Here is a 27,832-nt window from a genome sequence, read left to right as displayed (position 1 = left end):
CCAGCCAGTGACGTTTGAACAGGTGAAGTTGCCAGATGTATAACAGCATGAAGCACTGTGGTGGGCTGGCAGGTGCCAAGTGCCACCAAACTGCACAGCACTGTGTGGGCTGCTATGGGAAAATGAACTCCAGCTCAGCCAGAACCAACACAAGCAGTGAGAGAAAAACCAAAAGGATTCTACTTAAAATACCTTTGAAAAACTGAGAAAAGTTACAATACAACTTTCTTATGCAATATTTTGCAAAAAGGTGTGGCCTGCATAATGATACTATGCATTTGAAAAAGACAATATTTCAATTTTTGATTGTTTTCTATTTAAAGAGTATCATCTCTCTCTCAGCACATTGTCTCATGAGTCAACATTTGTACTTTTTGAGTGATTCATTTAACCTGAGTAATGGATTGAAACTGTACTTTCAGGATGGACTGTTAATTCAAAAACAAATAAGGGGAAGGGTTATGTAATATTTGCTGAGGGAATTTACACAGAGGCAGAAATTAAGTCAAATAACATAAAAATTCATATCTTGCAGCAGTGTATTTTTTTGTCTTGTATTAATATGTTACACTGACATGAAGATTTTTATGACAGCACCTATAACACACAAACAAAGCAGCACAATTGCTCTTCAAAGGTTTTTAAGTTATCATGAAGTGTTTAATGAGCACACTCACTGGTCCAAAACAGCACATCAGAGCAGTGCAATTATTGCAAAAAACCTGCATTAATACCATGGGGTTATATTTTGCTGGGGATTTCCTAATAATAATACCACTAATTCTGAAGTTACCAGAAATCTGGAGTCTTTTACTACATGTGTTGTTTCATTGAACAAATGTATAAATATTTATATTGTAAAAATGTACAAATGTATAAATATTTTCACTCGCAGTTACCAGTAAAGAAACAAACTTCTGGCAAAGTGCTAATGTTTATTGCTTTCTAATCCATTCTATAATATTTCCTGATGAAAACTAATAAAATAATAGGTGTCATAGCTACTTATCAGGATTAAGAATGTCCTAAATGCTTTTTTATTTCCAAAGCAGTAGAATCAAAGTAGCTTTTTTTATTTCCAAAGCAGTAGAATCAAAGTAGCCAGTGCCACTCTTACAAAAGTGCTACTGTACAGCCCCTGCCTGTTCAACAAATTCTGGTTTATTACTTATTACTAGTTTTTAAAAACTTCCAAAATCCACTTCCTGCCTACTGCTTTATGCCTCCCAAACTTGAGGACAGAAGATATACTCCAGCATGTCCTTCTCTGCTCTGGATTCTCCTGTGAAGAGAGGGAAAAAAAAGGACAAAAATTATATTTAAAATACTATATTTAAATATAAAGATTATAACTCTTCAAGAGCTCCTTTTTGGAAATATCAGAGAAATACAGAATATGGTATTGTGTGGTCAAGGTATCATGCAGGTTGTGTATCATCTGAACTGGTATGCTATACATCAGAATAAAGTTGATATCTTTGTGGAGATAGACACTTTATGTGGTAATGGATTAATAAAAGAGTAATTTATCAGCCTGGAGAACACTAAGGCTCCAATGAACTCCTCTGTGTGGATTTATGCATTTTCTTCTCACTTTTCACCAGCGTGGACATCCTTCTGGCTATTTTCTTGGATAGAGAGAGGGGGAAAAGCCCCAAATTCTTGTGATCAGTTTTCCAGATATGTAAACACTTCAAAGCTTTCAATCAACAAGTTACATACTTTGTAAGTAACTTGATTGAAGAATTAATACACCATTTCCTTATTTCACCTAAATTTTATGCCAAAAAGCACAGAAGCAATTACAGAGGTAAAGAAAGCCAAGTACAGATACAGTCTTTGCTTAAATTGACCTGACAGTGAATGTCAAGTTTCCTACTGTGGACTACAAGATTTAATTCTGAACGGTAGTGTTAAGAAAGGTGTAGAGTAAAAACACCTTCTGTGTGGAAGTTTTTGCCCTACATGAGGCCAGGCTGTATTCCCTCTTTCAAAATGGGGTGGATTGTTTTGTGAGTTCCCTCATTTCCTACTCCACCTCTACAAGGATCTTTCAGACATATCTCAAACACAAATCGCCAGCTAGAAATAAAATTTTGAGATGGGCAATACAAACAGACCTTTTGTTGATAGGTTTGTAAGGTTAAAAAAAGCTGACATTGAATTCTTTAAAATGCATCAAGAACAATCACTAAATGCCACTTCTTCTAGCTAAGCAAGAAATGGTTAACCATATCCATTCCACAAACACAGAATAAAAATGGGACTATAAATGCAAATGGTTTATGTGATACCATAGAATTTGTGTTATTTACTAATCCAATCCCCTGAAATGAGCCTGTGGCAAACCATTTAAGGCTAATCCTTAAAAAAGCAGCATGCTATCCAAAGTACATCGTTTCCCACCTTTACCTACTGTAAGTGTTTCTCTGGGGCAAAGATTTAGTCATTTGGATACAGTAGGAGATAATAATCAGGCTAAGTTTCTCCAGCTATGGTTAAAGCCATTCAGCTGACAGATAGCCTAAAATCAGAATGACCACTTCACCAATGTTTGACCCGAACTTGGATTTTTTTTCCTAAAAAAACTTCTAAAATTTTATGATTCATCCTGTTAACAGAGAAGAACTTTGAGAATTTCATCAAGGGAACAACTTTTAAAAAAATAAGTGTACCATTTTTTTTCCATACTAGACAATAAAATTCCTTATCTATTCTATATTAGGTTACAGTCTATTCATTTTTGCATGTGCATCTGATATATGCAAAATCAAGTCAAAATACACTGCAATTTATGCAAAGTATGGTTAATTATAAAATAATAAGGCAATTTGTTAGGTTTGAAATTAGTTCTGATTGACTTTATTCTGAGTAGGCATAATTTCACTGACTTCATATGAGTTTGTATTTTCCAGAGAGACCACATAATAAGTTTAGATGGAGTTAAAAATTTCTAATTGTATTTTTAAAGGCATTACCTTCTAATAATACCACTACTTCTGAAGTTAGCAGAAATGTAGAGCCTTTTAATGCATGTAACATTTAATTGAACCAATTTCACTATTAGATCTTAATAATTTCTGATTAGTCATTGATTATAATTCAATAAATAAATAAATATTCATTATTTGTTAATGTGTTCTTTGAAATGTGTTTCATAGTAATGTATGAAGGATATGAAGAGAAAAATTTTTTATAACTCTTGATCCCTGTATTCTAGCCACCTTTACTGTTTTATCAAATACTTCCATTAATTCAGTGGATGAGAGTTTATAATGTTTTCCTTTATGCAAAAAAAAAAAGAGCAGGTATTTTGCTGCAAAAATACATTCCTTTTAATTAATTGTATTTTAAATCAATCCCTTTCTCTAAGTAGTAATGTCTAATCCTCAAAGATGTGAGAGTTTTTACTTCAAATACACCCTCAAAAGTCAATGCATTTTTAAAGAACAGACCTTCTGAATAGTCACTTTCATCTCCATATCCTTATGACTGATTTCACTGCACCTAGGAGATGTTTCTATAAGAAATCCTTCGTAATGTTGAAGTGTTCTTTCTAAATCTGTCCATGTTTTAATTTTTTTTGGCAGAAGTAGGGGAAGAGCAGCATCTCGCTCTTGATGTTCCATTTCTCATAATATCTGTGACAGCTTTTACTATCCACTCTGGATGATTCTTTTACTCTTCCAGTTTACTTCTACTCTACTGACCAAAAGCCTCAAAATGAGTTGCCCTTTTTTTTTTTTTTCTTTTTGTAGAAATTAACTGGTTTTATTTATTTGAGTAAGAGAATATATAAAGCTAATCTCTGTAGTTTGAAACTATTATCATATTCTAGTAACGATTCCTTTACATGATCAGATTAACTACTTCAAGTTTACAGTAAAAATGCTACCTGTTACCATCCAAAATCTAAACATGAATATTGGAGGCAGCTATAGCCTACTGTGTATTTCATTTTTTTCCTTAGTATGCAATCCTACTTTAATAATGATAGATACAGAGACAGGATTTTTTGTCATGAGCTAAAAAATTCAGACTTCTTTTATAATCACTGTAAAGAAATTAACAGATATCACTGAAAATGAGTAAGCACATGAGGGCACAATTCATTAGGCCTACATTGAGCATGTCTGTTAAGATGAGAATTGTGCCCTACAATCCTTATTTCTCTCAACTGACTGTAAAAGGACAAGCTTCAGTACCTTAAGTACAGATATCTCAAGTTAGAAAATGCCTTCCCAAAGTTAGGTTCTTTTGCATTCACTCTGGTTCTGATTCAATATTGAATTTTATTTTTAGATAAGGGTTAAATATCTTTAAATGTACTTCACAGTCTTATTGTCAGCATCACTAATGACTTCTTGCAATAAAAAATAGAGGGGTGCTTGTGAATATAACTAATACGATCTGCAAAATGGAATTCATGTTGTCTCAAAGCTCTAGTTTGCTGGGAGAAGAAATCAGTCTTGTTCTCCATCATCTGTGATGTAGAAAATGACTAGTGGTGAAAAAACAATTGGGAATGTCTGTAAATCCCATGGTGTGTTTTGTTATCAAACTGTCTTGGTATCTTTTTTACCTCTTTCTCCTTTTAGATTTTGAACACAAAAGTAAATGTAAAAATACAACACAAAACTTTCATAGCCATTACATAAATAAGAAATTACTTCACTGAATCAAAAAGGAATTGTAAAACACTTTTAAAATCTACTTATGAAAGAATCTGTCCTTTTTCAAAGTTGTGAATGATTTCAGACTGATATCTTTCTATATCTTAAACAGACTGTAACCATGATAAATGTCACACTTGGATTTACTCAAAGGTGATTTATAGTCAAAGGTAGCTCTTCGGCCTGTCATGTATCTCCAGGCTTTATTATATTCTGTTAGAAAATCAAAGTGTGTGTGATCTCCTGAGAGTTCCCTTTGCAACCTGTGCAGAGACTTAAATTAGATTTGTTTCATATTTGTGTCTTCCACTATTAATGATTATAACTCCAATGCCTTGACTAATCTACTTCTCAGTAATTCATGCTCAAACCATTTGCTAACTTTTAAATAAAAGAGAATCAATTAATTTTTGTTTGCTACAGAAACTTAGCACTATCTTTTTTTTTCCCAAGAAACAATGTAAGAGAGATACAAGCCTAAGAAAGATCTAGATCTTAAGATCTGCAAAACTTGTGTGAACATATACATGTATACATATACACACACATATAAATCATCAGAAGTTCCCTAAAAAAGAGTGAAACTATTCAAAATACTCAGCTGTGACCTGTATTCTGTAAAATGTATCTGGAGGACAGCAAGTGGACTTTTCTTTTTGTTTTGTTCTTTTGAAGGGAAGCGGTGAGGTAAAATTCCAGTCCTGTTCAGGATTGTGATGTCTCATTTCTACAAGTAGTCTGATAATAGGCACTAGTACTGATATTAAGTTTCCAGAATTAAATGTATGGAAAAGGTTTTTGCAAGGCTGTGTGGAAAAGATTTTGCAAGGCAAAACACTGTAGCAGATACCTAATTGGAGAGGTGGGACTCTGTTGCTTAGGCGGGCTGTCATTTCAGCAGATCATTTCTGTATGTCGTCACTGGTTTATTTTGACTGTATGAACTCTTTTTCCAGTCCCTATGGCAGAAGCTAGCTCAGATTGATTACTCTAGATTCCTACATTTAGATAATTTAAACTGGACATAAATCCCAGTTGTTGGGTTTTCACAGGTTGGCTAACAAGAACAACTTTCCCAGATATTGGCCAGTAGCAGTAAGGTTAGACATGCTTAACTTTAGTTATTTTCCCTATTTAGAGCCCCATTAAGCAGACACTTCCCAAGGCCAGTAAATGTGCTTAAGGAAGGGAAAAATCTCCTGCTTCATTGTGATATGCTGAAAGAGAAGGTTACACCACAGCTCAATAGCCACAGACTTCATCGAAACATCCTTTGTGGAACCATGTAGTCACTAGCATTTTTTATGTCAAGCCCATTACATCTCTGAAACATGGATCTTTTCTCCCATTTCAATTCCTTTCTCAAGTTCATGCTGCCTGTAGTCATCCCCAGATAAATGCTTTTACAGCACAAACTGAATTCAGGGCCTCCTGAGTAGCTGCTACGTTTCTCATACAGGCATAAGATTTGGGCTTGTTATAAATATGGAGAGACCATACGGAAAGATAGGTCAGATTTCTAGAAAGGACATGAAACCCTTATTTTTATTTTATTATCACTAATGCCCTATGGACATAGTTCAATCAATGTCATTTTAATTCAGGGCCAAAATGTCTGAGACCCAGCCTGGAGAAGCAAAAATGTAGCCTTGAGAACAGGGATAAGATGAAATAAAATGTCTAAGAATAAGAAAATACCAAAGAGGATTTTTGGGGAAAATGTTTGATTGAGACATCTGAATGAGAACAAGTCTGAATACAGAGGAGGATGTAAGAGAGAAATGCAGAAAGGTGCTTGTACACTACATTTACCATGTCTCTTCCACCATTTTTCATTTTTTTCCCCAGTGTTCACAGTCTAAAGTAGAAATGCTCATAAATGTAAGTCTGCATCTCTGAGGCTAAAGAGTAAATCCTATGATCAGCTTTGGGATGTGAGAAACACGGTTTATGGCACTTGCACAGCTGATAGTGATGTAGAAACTATAATATTCTTAAGAGAATCTTATGGATTGTAACAGTGACATTTGCAAAATATGTCAGTTGCTAGAGTGGAGACAGCTAGCTGTTAAAAAAAACCTATTTCTGAAATGTCAGGGAGGAAAACCAGAATGTGGGAGTTGTTCTAAAAGGAAGTAGCTACATATGAACTAAATAGCTGCAAAATAATGATTTACTACATATTGTGTTGTTGCCTTACATATATAAACACAGTCATTAGGGAAAAAAAAGGAACTATTAGGTATTTCCTAATAAAATTGTTCATTAAAATGTTATAGACAAAAATATTGATCATATGTTATGGCTTGCAGAAGACCTTGGGATTTATTAAAACATTTATTGTTTGTTAAGGGTTTGCTACATAAAAGTGCACATCAGGTATTTTGCTTTTCAACAACTGAAAATGCCTACTCATTTATTTAAATGAACTGAATGATAATAAGGAATTTGAATAAGTTTGTTTCCAGGTTACAATTTGCTTCTCTCTGGTAGTTCCAAGACTTAGACACGTAAGACACCCATACACATTTCAAATACAGGCAAACTAAGAGTATGGACTATCATTTGCAAATTAATTTAGCTGAGAAGGTGGTCTGTGCTGCCCACCTTGCCCATCCTCTGGAGATGTAACTCTTCTAGCCACTATAGCTGAACCACAAATGATGCTCTTTAATACAGACTAAAACTTCAAGCAAACTGAATGTGCTTCTGCTATATATTAATATAGATGTGCAGGGCTGATTTGGTTGATTGCCAGATAGCTACTCAGCTGTTCTCTAACTCCCTGTCCTCAACAAATGATAAAAAAATAGTGTGATAAGACAAAAGCTTTCTTATGTCAGGATAAAATCAGAAAGAGCACTTACCAATTAACATCCCAAAAATAAAAAGACTCAACTGGAAGAAAGTTAATTTCTTGCCAATTAAAATAGAGTCAGATGGTAAAAACCAAAGAGCTTCACCCCCATCACCCACTTCTTTTCAAACTATGTTACTGCTTAATTCCCAGCTCCTTTGCCTCCTTCTGACACTGGGTGTTGCAGGGGGTGACAGTGAAAAGGGATTGATTGCAGCCTGTTCATAACAGCTCCTTTCTGCTGCCTTTTCTCCTCACATATTCTTCCCTATGCTGCAGGGAGATGGAATGTAAGAAAATAAAGATAGTGCAGAAGGTAGAATCACCCCTGAGGAGTTGCAGCTGTACTAATTACCAAAGATTAAGAAGAGGCCTGCCCATAACAGGCCACAGCTGTGTCCAGTGAGGATGAGTGTTAAAAAAGAGTGGGTTAGCTGGTGGAGTTTTTTTGGCTGTGCTGCGAAGAAAAAGTAGTCAGTGCTGTGAGGAGCTACCCACAAGACAACACTGAGAAGGTATGGGAGCTTTGCAATAAGATGACAACACTGTGCCAGTATGGGTTCTCTCCAAAAGCTGCAGCTTCCTTCAGGTCACATCGCCTGCTCCAACATGGAGTCCTCCTCAGGCTGCAGTGTGGTAACCAGCTTCTCTCTAGGTGCTGCAGGGGAGTCTCTGCTGTGGCGCCTGAAGCACCTCTTCCCTCTCCTTCTCTCACCTTGGTATTCAGAAGGTTGTTTCTCTTAGTTTCTCTCGCTTCCACCATGTTCACCTCCTCCTTCTCAGCAATAAGCAGAATTTTGCCCTTTTTAAAATACATTTTCCCTGGCCAACACAGTCCTGACTGGTGGGGTTAAGCTGTGCCCTGGATGGATCTACAGAATCCTGCTGCAAATGCTTGTGTCAGGCATAAGGCGTCCCAGTCTCTCCTCACAGATGCCACCCCTACAGCCCCCACTGGGGCACACACATGTTGTCATTATATTGCAAGAGTTCTATTGTCATTGTATTGCAAAGGTTCCATATTGCTAGAGTTTCATACCACCTTGATGTTTCTCATAGGTAGCTCCTCTAGGCACTGACTCTTCCTTCTTCTTGTAATAGCCAACTGACTCCAGTTGCCCCCAACCAACCAATCCACTCTTCTATAACACTCTTCTTATTATTGGCTACAGCTGTGGCCTGTTAACATCAGGCCTGTTCCTAATCTTTAATAATTAACCCAGCTGCAACTCTTTAGGGGGTAAGATTACTTTCTATACTACCTTTATTTACTTATATTCTATCCCCCTACACACACACCCAGTGCAACTGCACTCTGGGCACTGGTGTGTCAGATAAAACAGGGAGCCCTGTATTCACCAAGAGGGAATCACCTTTGGAAGTAGGGCCAATGGGACAGGCTGTGGTTAATCACTGGCTGTGGTCACGAGCCATGAGCTCTCTAGCCAGTCCTGTGGCCTCAGCTGAGAGCTGCACACAAATGCAGTGGTTTGTCCTGTCAAGGGGCAAGATCTGTTATTTTTTCTAAGTTACCAAGTATTTGCTTGTAGATCTGCTTATGCACACTCAGGACTTCAGCTGCTCGTGCTCCTGTACCAAGTGTTTTGATAGAGTCAGGATTAGGTCTTTTGAGACCGTCACTAACTACCAAAATCCCAGTAGCTTTCCATTGTGAAAAATGGCCCTGTGATTGATAACCTGATACTGGTGTTAACAACTTCCACAAAGAAGGGAAAAATTCAACAGAGAGTAGAAAAAATGTAACTTCTCATGACCTGTGTTCAGAACCTGTGTGACCTTCAGGCTCTTATGAGTAGACTGAGGAAGTTGCTGCTTCTGCTTCTCAAGATTCACTTCTTATTTGAATGCACTTAGCAAGACATGTGATGCATAACGACATAGAATATATCACAGAAAAGGAAAATATAATATATAATTAAAGAGATACTGATTAAAAGCTGTGAGCTCAGTAACATTTTTATGAAGTTATAAAGTAGTTTTCTAGTAAAATTTCAAATGTAATATTCAGTTCATTAACAACTCTCATCATCCCCAAATCCATAAACATTAATTTATTTTACTGTGTAGCAATTTCAAAGAAATGTAAGTCATAAAATGTAAAAGAAAGTGTTTAGCTATGGATTCAAAAAGAGAACCATCAGATTTTATTTCTCTTCTAGTTAGTGCTATCTATTGCCTTTTTTCTTCCTTTTTTATTGCTCCTTTTTTCTAATTAACTACCATTTGTCATTTTATGTCAACTGACATAATTATAAGTCATTATGTAGGATACTAATAGCCTTAGGAGCAGTTGACTCACACATAAACTCTGTGTCCAAACGGCCACTTAGCAAGGAAGTGGATTTTAATTTCTCACCATTCATTACTATTTCAATTGCTCTAAACAGAATAATTGAAGAACAGCAGGTGCTTTTCATTTCAGTTCTTCAGTCTTGTTTCTTAACTTACCTTTTTAAATAGCAGTGTTCTTTCACAGCAAGAAGGCAATTAATTCTTCTGTATGCCAGAAGATGCCACTGTAGCACTCGCTTACAAACAGTAAAGACTGATGACAGGGGAGAACATGAATATTATCAGATACAGCATCTGATTGATTGCACCTGAGAAAGTATTACTGTGAGTATCCTAAAAGTACAGGGTCTTAATCTGGTGAGAGAATGAGATTCTGCAATATTTATTTATTTAAAAAAATAAATAAAAACAACTACAGATTGGGAATTAAAGGAAATAGTTATTTTATGGCATAATTTCATAAACTGCAATCCTAGTCCTGTATTTGCTGCCTTGGCTATTTATGTGTTGCAGCAGTGTACCAAACACTAATAGGAGTACGTGTTCTTTCTCCAAAGGATTTTTCTAGGAAGGATTTTCCTGCTGTTTAATATAACATATAAATCACTTTGAAAAAATAGTGTTCTTAGGTTGCTATTTCATTTTCTTCTGTATCCAGTTAATCGCAGAGAGGTTTGATATCATCTATCTACTTCAGTGTCATGGAACTATTTTTTTTCCCTTTTTTTTTTATACTTTAAAAATTCTCAGAGTGGGCAGTCCATCACTAGCTTTAGAAACTAGGTTTTCCCCTAGGTGATAAAGAAACAGGGCAGCCAGAAAATATTTCTCCAAAAGGTCTACCTAAAAGGATGCTTTATTTTATTTTGATTTATTTATCTTTTAGGAACAATTTAAACATTTTACCTTTTGAAAGCTGTGCTACTTGTTGGTGACAGAGGAGAAGAGGAAGGAAGGTTACTGTGCAATGCTATGATGGTCAAAAAAGGTTCAAATTGATAATCCATAAAGAATTACAATAGGAAGAAGCACTTTAAAAGCACTTCCTTTGAACAAGCTCTCTATTAATTAATTGTTTGTCCTCAGGGTGCCTACATAAGAAAGCAAGCAAAGTGTGTGTGCACTTAAGTTTTCCAGTGGGACACTGCAATCCACTGTCAAATGTGAGTGTCATCAAATGAACAATCAGAATGCTGTTGTGGAATTCAGTTATGCAGGTTTTTCTGCCACAAAAGGTGGAAAAATTACTCACAAGCACTGCACAATGCAAATTTTATGCCATGTATTATCAATATTCTCTTTTTTCAGTTAATATTTAAAGACCTCATGTCTTGAGATCAAGCGGGTCTCTCATCCAGAACTTAGGATTTTTCAGTTCTAGTGATTGGCCACTAGAGAGGTGTTACCTCATTTACTATAAGTCTCTGAACCTGACCCTTCAGCAAGTTGTTCACCCATCATGTTGTGTGCATGTCTAGCTGTATGCTGGACATTTTATTCATAAAAATGCTGGGAGAGATAGTATCAAAAGCTTTTCTAAAATCCCAAACACCCATGTTTAATGACTTCCTTTTGTCTAATGGTCAAAAGTGGTTTGTTTTCACACCCAGCACATCTATTCAGCCTGTTCAGTGCACTCAGTAGCTCCTCTGTTAGAAATCATCTCTTTAGTGAACCAACAGAATTTGTTATCAGAATTCATCAGTTTCCATACAGACTAAAAGCCTGATCTCTGTGTTGTGGCTTTGAAAGGCACATTGAGCTCCACCAGGTGGTGGGGAAATTTGGGATGTCTTTTACACTGAAGTTTATGCTTTCTCAACTATCTTCATGAAACACTAGCTGATCATTCTGTCCTTTCTTTCAAAATTCTGGAGAAATATGTAGGGAGGAATGGGAAAGGATATTTAGTCAAGTGACAGATTATTGAAGAGTCGATTACTATGAGGAAAAACAGCAACTTGCTTACCTGCCTATTGTAATTTTTGATTAAACATCTATCAAAAGTTTTTGCTGAAAAAATCAAATTATTTGAATACAACCTATGAAATTGGTCTAATAACAGAAAATGGTCAGTCCTAGGCACTGAACATAAGAGTTCTTACTGGACCCACCAATAAAATGTTATATAGTAGTTACACTTTGAGACTTTTTGTTTTGCTTAGTATCATTGTAAAACTTTCTTCATTACCTCTCCATAGCAACTCATCTTTGCATCTTTTTGTTTTGTGAATACTAAAATACACCCTAAGGTTGAGTACTTATATTTTTAACTTATAGTTGTATAATTAAAAGGTGAAAGTGCATGTTAAATGCATCAGCAGAGTGCATTTTTGGCAAAGGTAAAGTACATAAAATGTGTATCCCATCTGTTACAAATGTATGGTATTTTCACCAGTAATTACAACAATTTTATCTGGGAAATAGAATTTATTCTACCCTAAATACAGCTAAAAATAACTGTGAATAAAGGTATATTTGGAATTAAATAGAACCCACATAAAACCTAATTTTGATATTTTGATTTTAGCAGAAACTAACTCAATTTTTACCACAGTCCCTGGGTTTCATGTTTACTGATGTTCACATGCATTATTCAGAGGCACCAAATATTAGGTGAGAGACAAAGCACAGTGTGGCTGAGGCATTTAGTATGCAATAGAGAGTTTTTTTTTGATGACTCATAGGTAGGGCCAGTGATATAGGCAGTGAATATTATGTTAGTGTGCACATCAGTGTTGCAGCAACAAACTGCTTATTCCTGTTTTGATGCATTGAATTCATCTTTATCTTTAGAAAAGTATGATGGATCCAAAATAATTTGTGATGAAGCGTTTAGTCACAGCTGTGCCCACATCTCTTTTTTGGAAAACATCACTGATAAATATTATTATAAAATGTTGAAAGTAATTAAAATTACAGACTTTGATGGACCACTTCTGAATATTCCTTTTTATGAAATAATCTAAATTTCACTATGTAGTGAGTTGACTGTGCCTGGATGCCATGTGCCCACCAAATTCTATTTCTCTCCTTATCAGAATAGGAGAGAGAAAATAAAAGGAAAGTCTTGTAGGGTGAGATAAGGACAGGGATAGGTCACTCACCGATTACCATCAGGGGCAAAATGGACTTGACTTGGAGATACTATTAAAATTTAATACCAATGAAATCAGAATAGGGTCATAAGAAATGAACCCAACCTTTAAAACACCAGCCCCTGCCCCCTCTCCTCCCTTATGCCTGGGCTCAACTTCATTCCTTATTTTCTCTACCTCTCCTTTCCCCAGCAATGCAGGGGGACCAGGAATGGAGGTTGTGATCAATTCAGCACATGCCTCTGCCACTGCTCACAGACTTCCCCTGCTGCCTTCCATGCATGGGTCTCTTCCATGGGCTGTATTCCTTCAGGAGCAGACTGCTCCAGCATGGATCCCCCAGGGGATCACAAGTCCTGCCAGTAAACCTTCTCCAAAGGGGCTCCTTTCTCCATGGGGCCACAGGTCCTGCCAGGACATCACCTCCTTTAGGTATCTGTTGTTATATATATATATATATATATATCTATCTATCTATCTATCTATCTGCTGTTCCACCATGGACTCCAGAGGCTGCAGGGGCACAGCCTGGCTCACAGGGTCTGCACTGTGGCGTGCAGCAGGGGAATCTCTGCTCCAGCACACAGAGCACATCCTGCCCACCCTTCTGCCCTGAACTTGGTGTCTGCAGGGCTGTTGTTCTCAGATATTCTCCCTCTTCTCTCTGGCTGCCATTGCAGTGGGGTTTTCTCACCCTTTTTAAATTACATTTTCCCAGAGGTACTAGCCCTGTCACTGATGGGCTCTGCCTTGGAACCAGCTTACCTTATCCCTGTCAGACAGTGGGGGAAGCTTCTGGCAGCTTCTTACAGTAACCACCCCTGTAGGCCCCCTACTGCCAAACCCCGGTGATGAAAATTCAACATATACTAATATTTTATTAAAATATAACAGAAATAAGAAAGTAAGAGAACACGAATGTACTTTTAGTTAAATTTTGTTGTGTGTTTGGGAGCTGATTTTGATAATAAGCTAAACTGGTAGTTTTCATACAGGACTGAAGAATGGTCATATAGCATATTTTATTAAGGTTGTGTGAGGCAATATCTCATGGCATCATGTGTTGAAGGATGCTGCTTTTTCAGAATGTGATCTTTCTCTTTTTTTTTTTTTTTTGGCTGTTTGTTTTAAAAAGTTCAATATTTACCAAGAATACCTTTTCCCTTAGATTTTTTTTTTGCATTGAAAGAAATCCTGTAAGTGCATTCTTAGGTTGTATATAGCTTTTTAATCCAGTAATTAAGTCAATATTTAAAACTGTAAATATCAATTATTTGAATGAATATAATATTTAGCATACTGCCAATTAGGTTATGTAATAGTCAATTTTGAGAATGGCTGTTCTCATATTAAAAGATTAAAGAAAATAGTTTCTCTAATTATCTCTTCTTGCATGAATTATGAATCTTTGATCACAGAAAACTTTCAGTCATTAACATGTTAATTTTCCTTATATTATCTGCGATTCATTTCTTCTGTGATCTAGGTATTTAGTGAGTCTTTCTTCAGGTTTGTGTACACTTTCACAAGGAATAGAAACTCACACTGACATAACCTCTTTTGTTTTTAATTTATGGAAGTACATCTCATTATTTTCCTGAGTACAGTAAGAAGCAAATAGCAGATTTGTTTGTTTTGTCTGTAATTCAGAACATCTGTCTTGAAGGTGCTCTGTCCCTTGGTTCTTTTTTCTGAAGTATATTAGCTGTACCATATCCTTTGCTTTCCTACTATCTTCTCTGGCTGTTCCTGGCACAGAAAATTTCCATTTCACCCATAGATCTGAAGCCAACTACTAGCTCTCCTTTGGTCTGGGCATAATCTCTGTGCTGTCATGTTATGCACAAGTAATCCCTCATGCTGCTTTAACAAGGTTTCACTGAATATACATTGCAAAAATTAACATCTCAAAAATTGGATTTTGAATAGGTTTGAATTTCCTCTTAAATATTTTAATGCATTTTGTTTCCTTTTATTCTACTTTTATTGACATAATATTTAAAAATTTTCAAATTTCTTTCACAACAATAAGCAATGCTAAAAATATATTAAAGGCCATCTTTCTGTAACCCCATGACTCATGAAGCTCTGCCTTTTACAAGGGCTGCAAATATCCAGAAGCTGATCATTTGAGACAGCTGACATAATTTCAGCTGCCTTAATCCTTTCAACAGACTTTGGGAGCAGAGAGAAATACAGCCATTGTCATAGCCCTTACTTTATCTATTCCTATTCTCAAGTTTACCTTTAGAATTAGTAAAGGTAAGGCAAGAACGGAGGAAGGGGATATTACATACTGTGATATTACCATGCATTCATATGTGGGCAAGAACCCCCATTCCCAAGCCATCTCCAGCTTCAGTAAATATTGGTCTAAAAAGTTGTTATATTGATCATATTGTTGAATTCAGTGAATATAGAACACAGATATCTGCTCTCTTCCTTCTCTTAACCTGTATTAACAAAAAACCAGTTTTTTGCCAAGTAGTTTAAGAACTGAAGAAACAGCTAATGGATTTCTGCTCCTGTTTTCATACTTTTCTGAGGCAATGAAGAATGAAAAAGTACTCAGAGGTTGGAGACTGGTTTGTAAAAACGATCAGATCTCATATTTTTCTTTTATGCTTAGAGCATTTAGGTGAGCCATACAGTATGTAGAATGAAAACTGTTGGCTTGTTTGATCTGAGTACCCTTTCCTTTGCAAAAAGCAATCAAATTATTTTTTAACACATTTAATATCAAATATTGATTCCTCCATGAAATGAATTTCAACTACCAGACTCTTATTCTTTAATTATGAGGACCAGTAAAAAAAAAGAAAAATCAATAAACTACTAAAGATTTAATTGAATCAACTGTATTGAAATTATTTTATTCTTTACACTGAAATTAATGTCCTATTTATAGTAGTGGTTTTGCAGGTTATATGCAATAGCATACATTGGCTAACAACATACATCCTTTTTACTTTGTACAGCTTAGTTAAACACACAGCATGATGCCTTATAATAAAAGTAAGACAATGCCTTTTTCACATGAATTAGAGCCACACTGAACAGGAATTTATTTTTTAAGAGAAGGCAGTCAAAGACTGAAAACAAGAGTGGCCTTTTCTGTATTTTAAAATTATGTGAATCAGCTAAGGCCATATGTTGTCTGATGTAACTACATAAGAGAAAAATGATGAAAAAAATAGATAATAGATTATTCTCTTTTACTAGCTGATTGAAAGGAAAGCTAATTATGCTTTTAGCTTCTACTCAGGTTCCTGTATCACGGTTGTCATCACAGGGCCAACAATAATCTTAAGAAACATGGTATAGTCTGTCAGATCATGTTTTCTTTTCCTTTCTCTCCCCATGGATGAGCAATGTGTGTACACCAGAATTTTTAATTCTCTGCAAACCAAGGTCAAAGAATTGTCTCACATCTGAAGTGTGAGAAGCTGTGCTTCTGATGCCCTTTATCCAGCTTGGCTAAGGACGTCAGTATGACTGATGCTACTGAAGGGCCAGGCTAGAACTGCCTATTTTCTTCTAACAGCTCTCCCCTGCACAGAATTAAACAAGTTATCTGTTGTGCTGTTTTGGGCTGGGATAGAATCAATTTTCTTCATAGTCCTTTATAAGGTGCTGTGTTTTGGATTTGTGACCAAGCCTACATTAATAACACAGCAATGTACTAGCTATCAAGTGTCAAGGCCGTTCCTGCTTTTCACAGTGTCCAATCACCCTGGGGGCTGAGGAGCCACAGCTGGAACAGCTGCAACCAGGTGACCAAATATCCCACCCCCTTCTGGTGCCATGCTGAGCAATGAAAGGAGTGGGGGGGAAGAAGCTGGAAGTGGGGGTGACTTTCAGAGTGATGTTGTTTGTCTTCACACCGTTGCATGGAATCCTGCTTTCCTGGAGATGGCTGAACACCTGCCTGCTCGTGGGAAGTGATGAAGGAGCTCCTTGTTTTGCTTTGCATTTGCGATGGCTTTCACTCTTTCTATTAAACTGTTTTTATCTTAATCCATGAGTTTTCTCACTTATACCCTTCTGATTCACTCTGTTCTCCCACTGGGGAGGGGTGAACTAGGATCTGTGTGGGGCTGTGTCTGCTGGCCAGGGTTAGACCACATGCCTTCAAAAAATTTTGTCTATTTACTCCACAAACATCTTAGCTTATTTTCCACAGCTCTTTACTATATATATACTTCTTTTTTTTTAATTTGAAAGCTTGAAGAGTGATAGGAATGAATACAGGGATTGTAACTTTGTTCTGTGTCATCATTAAAGAGACCTTTTCAATGGTATTGTGCTTAGTGCAGTTTTCTCAGTTGAAAATAAAATTATACTTGTCCACAATGTATGTGTGCAGGGCTTAAAATAGAAAAGTTTGAGGAATACTAAACCTGCTATCCTTCACCTCTTCACATTACTCTCTAAAGTTCAGTTTAACATCAAAAGAGAAGATACCAATATACTTTTAAACTCCTGCATAGCAGAAAAGTGATTAGAGAAAAAAACTACATTCAGATGAGGTCATTAGAAATGAGAATAGGAAAAATGGATATGAGAAAGTACTATGGCCACACTAAGTTATTTCAGAGAAATGATTGTTCCTGCCAGTGAGTTTCCTATCTAAGACCAAATGCAACCAAATCTCTCAAATGCAGTGTGGTATGACTTTGTCTGGCATACATCATTAAAGAAATACAGTCTTGAATAATATATTTTACATTTATTTTTATCTTTTCTGATAAGATCTGTAGAGATTTTCAGATCTTCCCTTCCAAAGTGTTAACATTCATTCCCTACAAAATTAGGAGCTGATCTTTCCTTGGTGAATAATTGAAATAAAATGTTTACAAAGGAAAATGTAGAAACAGAAGATGTCAAATTACTAAGCGGTGGATTTTTTTAAAACTAAATCAGCATACATCTTTTCTTTTAGTGACATTTATAAGCCATAATTGGGTTTGGAGCTTGACATATTATCACTTCACATCTGAGTCTTAGCAGGTATTTTTTAGAGTAGGCTGTAAGCCCTTCCCAGGTACAAGGCAGTATAAATTGTTTTGAACTTGGACTAATTTCAGAAACATCCTTCCTCTGGCACATCATCTTTTATAAGTTTAGAAGAAATCTTCCAGGTGGATCTACTACCAATAAGGAATAGTTCCAAAGAAGAGAAATTCTGACCTTTTAGGAGGAATCCTTGCTTTTTCTTGAGAAAGCAATAACTTTTCATTTTCTGGCCTCTAAGCCTTTCCTGTTTTATTTGCTGTTTTATTTGTTTGGGCTTTTTCTGTCCATTTATGTAACACAGAATGTGCAACAACTCACTTGTACAAGTGCTTCAATGTTGTGAAAAGCATTCCAGTCTGAATACAGGCTTTTTCTTCTAGTAAATCACTTTATGGATCTCACCATCCCACCTGTAATTCCAATATCAATATTGGTTCTTCAGAGACTAATTTGCATGCACACATGAATACATCCAAAATAGAAATTAAATAATGTACTTACTTCTTTGTTACCCCTTTTGTTTATTTCAACTACAGTAAAACAGTGGCAACCCTGTACTCCATTGGTATTAAATCACATTTCCTACATTAAACTTCTATAAATCACCAAATGCTTCAAAATTTTCCATTACTTGTCTTACTTTGCCTTATCCTTAATGAATAGCTGTCTGTTTTCCAGGTTGTTACTCCTATATCTTCCTTTTCTGTAGATTCCAGATTACTCTTTAAAAAATAGCCCTTATTCTTAAGCCCAATTGAAAGACTTCTTCTGAATCTGTTCCCATTTGTTTTATCTTGGGTTCATGGTGACTGTTGTGCCTTTGGTATTCTGACATTTTTATTTTGCTAAAGTGTGTTGGTTTGGAGAATCATAGGAAGGAAGTAAGCCTTTAGTAATTAATCAAAACTAACATCTAAAGGAATAGAATCACTGCTAAAAAACACCTTGTGTTCAAATGTATGTGATTAGATAAATGTTATCTATTTTTATAAATCTTAAAGGCACATATGGTGAACTTCAGTAACAGTATTTTACTTCTGTAATTTCTGAAAGTTAACATAGAGCATTGTTGTACCTGCCTATATGCTGCATCGTTAAAATATAGGAAGACCCTCCACAAAATGTATTTGGTAATAAATATTAAGTGAGTGTAAATAAGCCTTTTCCCCTTTACCAGAATTTAGGATTAATACCTTGAATATTTAAAAATTTTCTGATTGAATGCATATATTTTTGATGGTAAAATCATCTTGTCCATCACCAAACCTAAGGAGTATCAGACAGATCAGTTTGAAGGAAACAGAAATCTCTGAAATGTAAGTAACTGAGTTTATCTTGTTTTTGTGTATTCTAACATGGCCCTATCCATACAGAACTTTTTAAACCTCTCCATATCTCATAGAAAGATCTTCAAACAAATGATGTTATTGAACTCCTGAATTAAATCTCAGTGTAACAGTTCCACTAACAGTGTAACTAACTCAGTGCCACAAATATGCTTTTCTCTAAAGTATCAAATTTGAGAGAGAAAAGCACATATGTTAAGGGCTGTATCAAGAAGTATGAAAAACATTTTTTTAGAATGAAACATTCATCCATATAAGCGTGGATATTCTGAAAGGATGTATTTATATTTATATGGACATGAAATGCATTATTTGAAAAGAAACATCCTTAATTTTCAAAATTGTAACCAAACTTTATAGTCCTATTATACAATACTTAAGGAGTATTATATATTTAATCTTTATTAATTTTTCTTTAAACTTTTAATTGAACATAAGAACTGCATCAGAATAAATTTAAAAATCAAATAATCATTAAATTATCTTGTTATAAAATACATAAATTAGTGCATTAAAATCTACAAATAAACAGAAATTTAAATATACTTTGTATTTGTCTATTAGAAACAAAAACCCATAAACGGGGGATATTTTTTATCTTTTAATTAGTAGGTTTTTTCTTCTGTTTTAAGGTGCTGGGGATTACATTATAGAAATTGCGTGTGACACACAATGATTTATTTATTTTATAAATCATTTACTCAATGATTTATTTTAAGATTAAGATAAAAATTATGTAAGTTTATTTAAGAAATGGTATTTTTTTTGTATTTTTTTCCATTTTGCAATGAGTTTAGCATAACATCTATTAGCTACAGGTCCTAAACCAAAAGGAAAGATTGTATAATAGCATACTCAGAAATATATGTCAAATTGAAGTCAATGAAAGAATTTTGTGTTTTCAGTTGCAAAGTTTCCTATAGATAGTGTTCTTGTCACTTGGATCCATGCTGATCTGTAGATTTAGTAGACTTGAGGACCTTGATATAACCTGCATTTTGCAAACATTAAAAAGACTAAATTAATTCTTACTTTTTCTAAGGTTGCTATGAACTCATATAATTTAAATATGAATGAGATGGAGCATTTGCTATAAAGCATTTTGCAGGCTGAAAGGGAAGATCTTAATTTAATGTGCTACATTTAATATCTAAAAATTTTCAGCTTGTAAAATTCTTTTCTTTCTTTCTTTTGATCCTTTAAAAGGGAAAATGAATGGGTTATTCAATCATTGGTGCTATAATTGTCTCAGATTCTATTACAGAGAATTTTCTATTTGCAGCTTAATCTCTGTCAGGATTCTTTTCTAAATCCTTGTCTTTCAACAAACTGGTTACATTTTTTATTATATTTACAAAGGTTTTTAAGTGCTATTAACTTGCAAAGAAACCAAAATAATGTAAATATATTTGAAAATCTACTTCTGTGAAAGAAGTATTTCTGAATTAAATAAAAACAAATCCTTCCTAGAGCAGTTTTCTGACTCTTGAGTAGTTCAGTATTTGTCACTGTATTATAATAGTCTTGGTGGTGTTTTTCCCAGTTTTTAATTGCTGTCATTTCTGCTGATAATGAGTGGGCTGCCTAGAAGTTAAAAGAAGAAAAAGTCATTTTTCTGACTAGATAGTCAGATAGACTTGTAAAGACATCTTTAAAGAAACCAGTTTCATATATTGTAATTGCCTTGAACCCTGAGCCTTCTTGCTTTCCTTCTATTTCCTCTCTGTCCTGTGGGAGAGCGAGTGAGAATCTGGGGAGGGGTTTGGCTGTTGCTGAGGTCAGCTCACCACATATACACTGTAAGATGATTACACCTATACACACCAGTAGTAAGTGCTACAGAATATCTAAAACCCATTCCAATGACATTTTCATTATTTTTTTTTATTCTTCAATGTAACTTGTGTGTGATTTGCCCCCCAAGAAAAATTCTGACATGTTTTACATGACCACTTGTCATTAACACATTATCGCTTTTTTTAAAATTTGTTTTAATAATGAACATGAGTTCTTATTAAAGAGTGACTTAAGCTCATACCTAATGTTATTCTATTTGGCTATAATAGGGAAAACATAATTTTCTTGCAGCTTTTATTTGGCTTACTAAATAAATAAGCCATGTGTGATATCAATCTAGAATTTAACTCTGTGTAGCCACTGTAAGCTATTATGCCCTCATGAATTCCTAAAATATAGAGAAAGATCTTTTTCCTGTGCTGTAAAAACAATGCTCAAATTTGCAATGCATCATACAATAAGGGTCCTAAGTTTTTATGGTCAGAGAAAATTGATTTTTCTACACTCATCAACATTTTTATTAATCCTTTTCTCAGATATATAAGTGAAATGCAGAGCCCAAATTTTATTATTAGCCAGGTTATGTATAACCAATTTTCAGTTCAAGTATAAAACAAAATATGGGAGAAATACAGATTTTTTAAAAATTCTTTTCTTATTCAAACAAACTTTACAAAGCTGCATCTCTCCTATCCCTTATAAATGAATATAAGTGATATAAAATGGGATTTGTCTCAATTTAAAGGTCATTTCCTAAATCTAGAGTACTCTAGATTAACTTTTATTCTATCAGGAAAATTGGATAATTACAAATAATTTTTTCTTGATCAAAAACTATGGCATTAATAAAAGCTGGATTATTTTTTTCCCCATAGGTAGTTATTTTTTTATGATGACAAGAGAGACACTCTAGATCACTCAGAAAATTGAAGGATGTCTAAATATATTTCTGTTAACATTTGGCTACATGTATAGACCTGATTTTCAAAAAATATCAGGCATTTTAGACAAAGTCATCTTGATTTCTAAATGCCCAAGTTTGTGGTTTTCTTCATGGAAACTGGGATTCTTATAGACTACATCCTCAGAAATAATTATGTGCCTACATATGATTTAATTTTCAAATAAGGAATCAAATTTCTTTCTAAAAACTTTTACGTGTACTGTATATTAAAAAAATGGAAAACACTGGAAATAATATATTTGAATTTCTGATGGACCAAAGGTATTAAGAAAACCTTAACTTGCAAAAGGGCTGTGTTCAACTGATAAACAAATAGAAATGCATTTTTAGAAAAGAATTGGGAGATTTGAACTTCCAAATATGTGATGAGGCTAGCGATATGTAACAGAACATATAACAACTTTTTGCTTATTGTTTTTGGTTGGTTTGTCAAAGAAGTTGATACTGGTGGAAACGAACTTCTTCTAAAGCAGTCTACTGGTTCAGTAATGACAGATAATAATAACCTATGCTTTTCTACCAAAGGAAATTTGCATATTTAAAAAATACTGACTATAATAACTTGCATGCTGTGCATTACATAATTATGCATATACAATTTCAATCTTCCTTTTTTAAAAAATAACTATGTTTGTATTTACTTTATCAAACTCTGATAGCGGGGATATTGGCCAAGTTTTCATTATTAACATCTTAGATGTCCTTTGAGAACTCAGTGTTTATGTAAATTTTCTTAGCAACACTGGAGAGCTGAATCTCAAGTACATTTATGAGGGAAATTCTAAGAATAGAAGTAAAGAGATGGAAAATTATTAATATCTCAAGACTGTTTAATGTAGTATAATAATGGCTCCATGTAATTTTCTTCATACTTTTGGTATAGTTTTTCATTTCTAGTCTCGCAGTATAAACATGTATGTTTTCTGTCTGTTCCAGTAAGAGCAATTATTACAAGAACCAAATAAATCTAATCCCCTATGTTCCATTTTTTATCCTGGACAATGCCACTCCTTGCTCAGAACTTAAAGTACTCACATAATTGATTACAAAAGAGGTTTCTAACTTAAGCAGGAAATGTTTTTTGCTGCTTTTCAAGGATAAACTAGGTATTAATATTACAAATGTAGAAGAATGTTTTACAACCTCTAAGGGACTCCTACAGATTTGGCCAGTCAATTATCTGCGGACTTTTAACTGTCTAAAATGGTCCCTTAAAGAAAACAGCTGTCTCATCTTAAGAGTCAGGATGCCCAATAGGGGCTGTGGAAAGAAACATGCCTTCTATGAATAACATGAATTAATTAACTATGAAAGAAATAAAGTCTTAAAATGTGCTTATTTTTCCACAGTATTTAATTTACTGCCATGTGGTTTTTAACTAAGTTTTTGTTGAATACTAACCTTAGCCTCTGGTGAAATCTTTTTTCTACTTACATAGACATGATGAATTTAGTGTCTCAAAAATGTTTGCATTAAGTTTTGCAAAGCAGCAATATGTAATTTTTCATTTTTAAAATTGCTTTCCTATTAAAATATCTATTTAAGAGCAAAATGTCAGGCAATGCTATGAGATTAGGAGACTAAAAAGCTTCCTATCACTTAAATTTTAGTCAGATTTCTTTAGCCTTTGCTCTGTAACCAGCAATTGGACACTGTTTGGAATCGGAATGGGTCTTTTGGACAGAAGCTTTATTTTTATTGCATTTGCAAAGGTTTGCTACATTGTCTCTTTCTGAATAGGTGCTACTCACTCTTTCATAAACCAAATATTTTTCTAAGTCTAAGTCTTGGCACTTGCTCAAGTATTCTGTTTTAAAGTGAGATGCTGACGTAGGCACTAGTGTCTTCTTTCTGGTGACCAGTGACAGGACTGAGGGAATGGCCTGAAGTTGTGTCAGGGGAGGTTTAGGTTGGATACCAAGAAATGTTCTCCACCCAGAGGGTGGTTGGGCACTGGAACAGGCCCCCCAGGGCAGTGGTCACAGCAGCATCCTGACAGAGCAGAAGAAGAATATGGACAATGCTCTCAAGCACTTGGTGTGGTTCTTGGGGCTGTTCTGCTCTGGGCCAGGAGCTGGACTTCAATGACCCTTTTGATTCCTTTCCAACTCAAGATATTCTATTATTCTAATATAAGTGGATTGAAATAGCCATTCTTTCCAGTAGCAGCCTATAGTTGATGCCATTACTCCTAGAAGCACTAGTGCTCTGTAGCAACTCAAAGAAACAATTTGGAGCACCAGACTTTTAGTTTGTTGTCTCTTTAGTGCAGTGCATTATCTTCTTCTCTTTTAGGATTAGTACTGTTCTGGTGCCTCTCATTCTGTCTTGATCCAGCTATGCTTTGCAGTGATATTGTGAACCACTTTAATGTGCTTGTGCCTTGCTTACGTACTCTTGCTGCGCTCCAGCAGCACTGGTCTCTCTACGTTCATCCTTTCCAGTTTGTAGCCAAGTGCACCTGCTGCCAAGAGCTCTCATAAATGTCTTCTTGTGCTGTCATCTTTCCTACTACTTGTATTGACTTCTGTACCTCTTCAGCAGAGAAGGGAATATTTAACGTGAGAGTGCCCTGACACTTCTGAACAATGATCTGAGGCACAGTACAGATCAGAGGGTTGCTATAATAGATTTTGTTGGCTCTTTTCAGGGTTCCTGTTTAAGCACTGAACAGCAAGTGAACTATTTTATTTGCATTTAGTTACTATCATCTACAAACTGTAACACTAATAATGATAAGTAGTCAGACAGGAATAAGATTTCTTTTAGCCCCAAATGCTTTTGTTGTAATCAGAGAAGATAATTTAGGGTGAAGTAATGATCATTAATCTAGGATTTCTTAACTGTCTGAAGACCTCCAGCTGCTGTGAGAAAATGGAAGAGTTCTTTTGCTGGAGTAGTTCTTTTGCTGCAGAAACTCTGCAGAGATGAAAAATTTGCCAATTTCTCTTATTTGGTTAATACCAAACACAAAGCACTGCTGGTTCCTTGTGGAGATGTGCCCTGTATTCAGTCTGGCCGCTTTGTATCACTCCAAGGCTCAATACTTTACAAAGCGGCATCTCTCCTATCCCTTATAAATTGTGTCATTAGATTATTTTTTAATGCTATTTTCTTTTTCTGGAATTGTTTGTGAATTGATTTACATAATATCAGATGCAGGTAGATACTGTGCTGTGAAGAGACTGACCTTTGGCAATATACAACACAAATGGTGAAAATTAAATTACCTTTTCCTCTCTCAGTCTTATAAATCTAATGTTATTATTAGCTGAGGAAATGACATCCAGTAAAAAATATGAGTTTTATCCTGCTAGTGTCCTTTTTAACTTTGTATTTTGCAACCTTTTTTTTTTTTTTTGGCTTTATTCATAGCAGAAATTGAGTCTTGTGACCTTTCTTCTGGGTGATTTTTTTTACAGTGATTTTAATGCAGTAATTCAAATGCAAACCTATAAAATAGCCTGAAAATAATAATTACTCTAAACAATGCCCCCTCTTCAATATTTGTGAGGTGCTTGCAATATTCTTTGCTCTTATACAATAAATAAATAAACTGAAAGAAGCCAGTTTTTAATTGTGAAGCCCCATATTTTTTGGGGGACAGTGCAATGTAAATCTCATTGAGAATGCAATGACTGTGGTGATATGACACCCCAATAGAAATCAGTGTCCTCCTTACAGAATATGGGACTTACAGCTGTGGGAAAAACACCTTGGAATTGATAGGAGATCCTGCAGCAGGCACAGGTCTGTGGCAGCATATGTATAAATAAAAGCCACAGACTCACTGAACTTTCATATTAACAGGAGCACATCAGTGCCTCACTTTGAAAGAAAATACTGGATGCAAGTGTTCACAACAGAGAGTTACTGGACATTTTTCTTTGGCAAATTGTGCTCTTTTCAACAGAAGAGGTGGTCCCTTAGGAGAGTACAAAATAGGATCTAAATTGTAGATTTAGGAGAGTACAAAATAGGATCAGACCCTTTATCTTCCATTCTGCTCAATGTAAGCCTTCTAGTGAAGTTGGACTCACTCCACATCCACTCCTTGGACTCACTGTGTATTTCAGGCTATATTTAACTCCTTTTAAGGTGATTATTTACTTTGTTTATATTGAGTTCTCATCTGTGTTATGGTATATGGTACAGTTATTCTGCCATATAAGATGAAGCTTTAGCAGCTCTGTGAGGATCAATAAGGCAAAACAATAGTATTAATTCTGAAAAACTATTATTCCTTCTGTAAAGCATTACATCTTTATCTCTGCCTTTTATTATGATATAATTAATAATAAGTAGAATAATAACAGTAATACCCTTTTTAAAAATGGTTGATATGAAAGGACTTAAAGCTCTAATGTTTAACCTTGAAAAAATACCCTTTGTACACATGGACATGTTTTTAAAGACTAAAAGTCACTGCAGGTTTGCTGACACAGAGTTGTGAACATGTTTAGAAGAATATGGATAAATTAAAATGCTTCTGAGAATTTTGAAATAACATCAGTCTTTCATGATGAATCTATTGTCATTTGAAATGAGAACAACCATAAAAAGGCACACTGAATCTTTACGTTTATTATTTATTAGTTTCCAAAGCATAAAATAATTTTTAGATTACCATACTTACCTAAACTCCTTTTCTTTCAAAATTTGACACTGATTCTTGATAGTTGAATTACTTTTCTGTGATTTCTCTTTTCTATGCTGAGCTTCAGACTGAAGAACATGTTTACTGTAGAGTTATGAACCTGTGAAACCAAGGGCTACAGTAAAACTGCTGATGCAGTGTTAACTACAGCAGCATGAACAATTTAATAGTTATCTTATTCACAATGAAAATACTTTAAAGGACTTCCTAAGGTATTTTTAAAGGTGGCAGAGAGAGGACTGTGGGCCAAGAATATGAACTAAATGTCTCATAAACTGCAGCAATACCTTTGTTTAAACTATGACCTTCCTTTTATTTTTTCCTGATAATTATTTATTCTAATTGTTAACCTTCTTGTATGGTATGACCATAAGTAAATATTTATTCTATATAATGAGAATTCTTTGAATTCTTTACATCTGCTTGCTTGGTAAGAATACCATAACATGGTATGTCTGTGGTTCTTGCTTTTATGGGACATGAGAAAAAAACTTAGAGATGGTAACTTGAATAACTTAAGGCACATTATTATGTTTATTGATTTGTCCTGATCCAAAATAGTTATTCTAAATTAAACTAAAATTAGAGAGGAAAGTAAAGTGAGAACAGTGTCAGAACAGTTCTGGAAGGAACTGTGTGCTCAGTAAGGTGTTTGAGTTAGGGAAGGAAAGAAAATTAGAGAAATGAACTATGATTGGTTCATTTGGATACCGATACCCTGTTAATCAGTCTTGAAAGTAAAATCAGAACTAATCTCCTTTATGTGTTTCCCTATATTTATTCCTGAAATCATTGGGTCTGGGAGACATTCTTGCTGTGAGATGATTTGAGCTTGTTTTGACACATATGATCAATCACAGGACTGATACAAAGAAATCCTTACTGTTTCTCTCAATGTATTTCAGTGTAGAGTCAATAATTATCAAAGTAACCCAGAAACATAGAAATGAAGAAGAGTATACATACAAGAAGATACAATAGAATCCGCTTAGCCATCTTCTCTCAAGATTTAAAATTGATGTTTCTCCACAAATTTACATAATTTCTCAAAGGATATCTTTTGCCTTTACTCATCCTTCCCTTTGCCAGGATTTTAATTTTATTACTGACA

The 27,832-nt window shown here is 34.9% G+C and overlaps 1 protein-coding gene across 12 annotated transcripts in view; it reads left to right on the top strand.

Annotated features, from left to right (window-relative positions):
• Positions 1-27,832, top strand: part of GPC5 (glypican 5) — a 609,707-nt gene that overhangs the window by 314,298 nt on the left and 267,577 nt on the right. The window contains exon 8 of one of the 12 annotated variants that reach the window (XM_077173567.1): positions 16,663-16,700. The exons of the other annotated variants lie outside the window; for them this stretch is intronic. Within the exon in view, the coding sequence (XP_077029682.1) occupies positions 16,663-16,685 (23 nt within the window). The 3' untranslated portion in view covers positions 16,686-16,700. Of the gene's footprint in view, positions 1-16,662; positions 16,701-27,832 lie in introns of those variants that run through there. 12 annotated transcript variants of the gene reach the window in all.

Source organism: Agelaius phoeniceus, chromosome 2 (genome assembly GCF_051311805.1).
Source record: "Agelaius phoeniceus isolate bAgePho1 chromosome 2, bAgePho1.hap1, whole genome shotgun sequence".
Taxonomy (NCBI): domain Eukaryota; kingdom Metazoa; phylum Chordata; class Aves; order Passeriformes; family Icteridae; genus Agelaius; species Agelaius phoeniceus.
The sequence above is the reverse complement of the archived record's forward strand: the minus strand, read 5'-3'. Positions and strand labels throughout refer to the sequence as shown.